We start from the raw sequence: 4677 nt of genomic DNA on the forward strand, positions 1-4677 counted from the left end.
GAACGGAGCGCCGTGTACTGTCCAAGCAGAAAATGCCAGGGCGGCTCAACAGCACTCACAACTCGTACGCCGCTGCAAAGAAATCTTACTTCCCTACAGCTGCCTGCCCACCAAAGCGAGAAGAACGCGCGTTAGCACGGGAGCCAGCCGAGTTGTAAAACGTTCGTGGGCCCGCTACTGTACGCGGGGCCTTCTGTCGCGCCTTCTCCCTCATAGCATTGACATGCACGGCGCGATGCGTTGGTAGGTTACCGTCGTAGTTCAGCCAATCCAGCACATGCCTCGTACGGTGCCGGATTTTCGGCTCGATCTGTTCAGGTTCAAATTCCCAGCGTACCAAATGGCTCGCACGTTCATCTGGTGTATCACCGAACCACTGGTAGTCAACACGTACGTACTGATTTTGCAGCGGCCTTTCGTTTAGCACGCGCGTTGCCGTCACAGGGTCCGCGACCGAGGCGCCCAGTGCCTCGCAGCCCTGAACAACCTCAGCAAGCAGCTGTTCCACGGCAGTGTGAGCAGGCGTTCCCTCAACTGGAGCTACGGGTAGAATGCGAGGCTTCTGCCCGTTATCAAGAGAGTGCAAAACCACCCATGGGGTTTCGCTATATTCCAACAGCATCTCTGCTTCCGTATACACCTGCGAGTTGTGGAACGTAATAGGGATAAGGAACTCACGTGCGAAGGACCGTGCGATCTCCGCGGCAAGTTTCCCTCGAACGGTACTCTGCCGTTGTGCATAGTAGACGTATATTGACTTGGTGAAAGGATGGACCTTAACAACACGCTCTAGTAGTAGTGCATAAGGCCATATTACCTCCGCAGCTTCATTTCCGAACTGCCGTTTTGGCTTCGGTAAACCCTTGAACGGCTCTAGCTGATCCCACTCATCACGCATTTGCAACTCCCACCGACGGATAAATTTGTACTGGGCGGCCTCTCGCTCACTTGTTTGTCTCTTTCCTGGTCCCCGATGCAGCCCAGTTGGTCGGCGGCTGGTCGAGGTCGGCACATCCTGAAGCTGCTCAAGTCCAAAAAGAGTACATGTCGTCGAGAAGCCTCGAACAACGTGGAGGGGCCGGCAACAGGAGCTGGTCACCGCACGTCGCGTTAGAGACAACCCGGGAACAAGCATATATTTACTTGTGCAATTAACATTTTATTGTTCAAATGAGAAGGGTTGGGTGAGAACGATGGGGGGAAGAATATGGCCGGGGAGAAGCTAACACCAGGTGGAATAGTTGATACGCAGAATCGTAAAAACATGCGCAAAAATGGGGGGAGGAAGCACTTGATGTCACGATGAACCTTTCTTGGGTAGGCCATAGGATGGTAAACATCAACTCTATTCTTACCCAGTCGTCTTCGACAATAACCAACGTACATAAACGACAACACTCAAAGGGACATGACAAATCATACCCAAATGCAGCATACACACGCCACCACGACCACTTTACCATCAGCTACCCTCTTTGTGGAAATCGGGTGCACTAAATGCTTAGCGTGTGCGTACCGTCGCTATGCGCTGATGCCTTGACTGGTTCAGCACACGTGGGCAGCCATCACGGTCCTTCTCCAGGGCAACGCAGTACTGGCAATAATAAGCCACTTCTGTTGGTTTGCTTGCGTTACACATTACGCAACGCTCGTCTCCCTCGCGGCCAAAACCACAGTCACTACAGATACGGACTTCCCGCATGGTTGGCAACACTTCGTCGAACTGAAGATCACATATAACACACCGACCTTCGTGTTGCTGACATACATAGCCTATATCCACACCTGGCAACTTGCGGCACATCTGCTGCTCCTGCTTGGAGTGGCGAAGCATGGCGACAGAGAGCTACAGTGGTGCACCGAATCCCTTGTATACAGTTCTTCGAAGGCTACAGAGCTACAAACCGGAAAAAAGACGTTGAGAGATGAACAAATACCCCCACCTACGCAGGCGAATTTACACAAACTATGAAAAAACTTGGAGATTTAACATGAAAAGTCACTCAGGCGGAGCGTACATGGAATTAAAGGCACTAGGAAAATACGGAAGAGGAGGCTGGGAAACGAGAGAAAAGAATGAAGGCCTCCGTATACATCCTGTTCTCGATAGCAACACTGCGACGTGTGCGTTGGAAGCGCCTTTGAGCGTGCAAGGTTTATCTTACCCGAGTACCGGCAAGGGAAGCTAGCACACCCACACGCCCCCTTACCTGGGGAAAGGGGGTATCTGTTTTAAAAACAACCAAAATAACGAACGCCGTAACACACGTTCGCGCACGCGCGCACAACGCATCTGCACAAGCCAACCATGACCAACCCGCAGGCACTTCAGCTAGAGTCCCTCTGCCGTTTCCTCCCCCGACCGCCACTCCGGGTGGAGACGACCGTACCAGCCTCACGGCCGCCCCCATCAATATTTGTTGCCTCCACCGCTGATCTCTCTCCTAACCCCCCTCCGACACTCAATTCGCCACCACTTTTGTATCGTGTGGCCGCTGTTACCCCCCTCTGCCTAACTACTACTGGAACGGCTGCAATAGGCGTATCGGTGAACTCATCCGAATGAACAGACGCAATCACCGCCTCCCTAGTCGACGACGCTGCAGACCGAACAGACGGCCCGCCCGGCGTGAAAGCGACCTCATCGGCAAATGTAACACCGTAGCCCAGAGCGGTCTCCACTGCAGGACTTGAAGAAATGGCCACATGGCGGGATGGTGCATGACCGCCGACAGGGAATAAGCTTTGGTAAACAGGTGTTTGCACGCCAACACTCCGCCCGGCATATGGCAACTCCCGCGGCCGCCGCCCCCGCTGCGCATCCTCATCACCAACACCGCGGTGGCGTATATTAGCTCGAAAGTCATAAAACAGTTCAACGGGAAACAGTGCATTTTCTTGGTGAAAAACATACTGGCGGCACGTGGGGCAGCGTGCTGCCCGCATTAACCATCTGCGCAGACAGCGACTGTGGAAAATATGCCCACACCGCAGCTGCCGTCCACGTGCTGAGTCAGTGACAGGATCAAAGCAGATCACACAGTCCGCCGCAGTACCAACCTCCGGGAAAGAGTCCACAACGTGTCGGAAGCGAAACAGGATCGAGGCCGCATACAGGACATCAAGGAAGGGTGCCAGTACCACAACATGTACTAAAATTCCGGTAAAATTTGGCAGGTGTTCACCAGACACAACCAGCAAGATCAAAGAGCAGCAGATACGGATGGACAGACCCACCTCCTCCATGGGGTCGAAGTCCACACTTCCAGCCCGTCCCGTCAAAACGTTAGATGTGTGCCATGCGTGCAAAGTGGCAAACAATAATAGTTTCAGGAGGCCAGTGGTAAGTGCAGCAGTCCACATGATAACCGCAAATTGCGCTAACGACCCCATGGAGCTTTCCTCCCTTGGAGAAGTTACGTGGAAAGACCACAGTAGAGCAGTACAAAAGAGAGCAAACCCGCACAAAGTGCAACTCACCACGCGAAACTTCAGGTCCCGCCGACGGGGCCACATTTCCAACTGTTGCTCCAGAAATGCTACACAACCAGAGGCAACCCCGCCTAGTAGTAGAGAGTCACGCCACGCTAGAGTTACAGAAACACCAGCGCTGAATGTCAGTAAGAGAGGGTAAAACAAGGCCATGAAGACAGTCTTGCGCAAGGGAGTACCGGAAGAACTTGGGTTAACCAGCTGCCCATGCGCATTAGCTTCGCAAAGACCGCAGACCCGCTCCACAAGAAGCATTGTGGACCACGACGCTGAAATCACTGCTGTCATCACAGCTAACCAAACAGCAGCGACAACGGTTTGCGGAAGGCGCAGAAGGAGGTTCCACTGCGCCACAACGGCCACACCCAGCAAGATGAACAATACTTGAAGCGGTGTCATCTCACGCACACTGAACCTCTATGTTCTGCTATTCACTACTATTCTCCCTTTTTTCTTCACCAAAAATGTCGCGGCAATATTACCCGAATGCACCTCGTGCGGAAAGCGCCCACCAACTCCTACAACCACGGAGAGCTATGGAAGCAAAGGGACAGCGACTAAACGTGTTTTTTTTTTTAAAAAAAAGGGGGGCGATAAGAAGCGAGAGCGGAAAGGTAATGATACCTGTGTGGCATTTCTCGGGTGATGACACAGGAGCGCAAGGGTTAGCGAAACCAAAGCTAATCAAGGATGGGAACGAGGAAAACAGAATGCACCACTCTCCTTTCCTGCGTGCAAAACGGACGGAGGGCGACAACGAACGCAAAGTCACAACAAGTCACGTAACGAGACGCCATTCTCCACACTTTTTTTTACGAAACGCCGACGTTATTTTCCTACGCTAATTGCCCTTCCCCTTTTTTTTAAAAAAAAATCCCTCAACATTTTTTCCCTATTTTTCGTCAGGCACTTGGCAACCAGTCTCCGGCTTCCTCCGTCTCCTCAGCCTCCGTCCGTCTCCACCACGCACGTACGGAAACATAGAAACAGAGAGGGAGGATGACAAATTGCCCCTACGATTGTTCGCATCCGCCTGTTACCCCGGAGGGATTTTGTTAATTGAAAGGAACCTTATTATTGTCTCATATGATTCATCCCCACGCGCTTATACGTATACGTGAGCAGGGGGTCTGTGTCAACACATCTGCTGTTTACTGCAACTCGTATTGACTTTCCCCCCCCCCC

At 52.5% G+C, this 4677-nt stretch overlaps 3 protein-coding genes across 3 annotated transcripts; all 3 read right to left on the reverse strand.

Annotated features, from left to right (window-relative positions):
• Positions 1-85: 85 nt before the first annotated feature.
• TEOVI_000418100 (uncharacterized protein) lies at positions 86-1135 on the reverse strand (the record flags this gene model as incomplete). Its single annotated transcript, XM_067226978.1, has 1 exon — positions 86-1135. The coding sequence occupies one exon, from the start codon at positions 1133-1135 to the stop codon at positions 86-88; it is 1050 nt and encodes a 349-aa protein (XP_067083079.1).
• A 366-nt stretch (positions 1136-1501) lies between these two features.
• Positions 1502-1834, reverse strand: TEOVI_000418200 (PHF5-like protein, putative; the record flags this gene model as incomplete). The annotated part of the gene is made up of 1 exon (XM_067226979.1): positions 1502-1834. The coding sequence occupies one exon, from the start codon at positions 1832-1834 to the stop codon at positions 1502-1504; it is 333 nt and encodes a 110-aa protein (XP_067083080.1).
• Positions 1835-2328: 494 nt separating this feature from the next.
• On the reverse strand, positions 2329-3891 carry TEOVI_000418300 (putative zinc finger protein; the record flags this gene model as incomplete). The annotated part of the gene is made up of 1 exon (XM_067226980.1): positions 2329-3891. One exon carries the CDS (start codon positions 3889-3891, stop codon positions 2329-2331), a length of 1563 nt encoding a protein of 520 aa, XP_067083081.1.
• Positions 3892-4677: the final 786 nt, after the last annotated feature.

The sequence above is a fragment of the Trypanosoma equiperdum genome (assembly GCF_001457755.1).
Source record: "Trypanosoma equiperdum strain OVI genome assembly, contig: ctg_878, whole genome shotgun sequence".
Taxonomy (NCBI): Eukaryota; Euglenozoa; class Kinetoplastea; order Trypanosomatida; family Trypanosomatidae; genus Trypanosoma; species Trypanosoma equiperdum.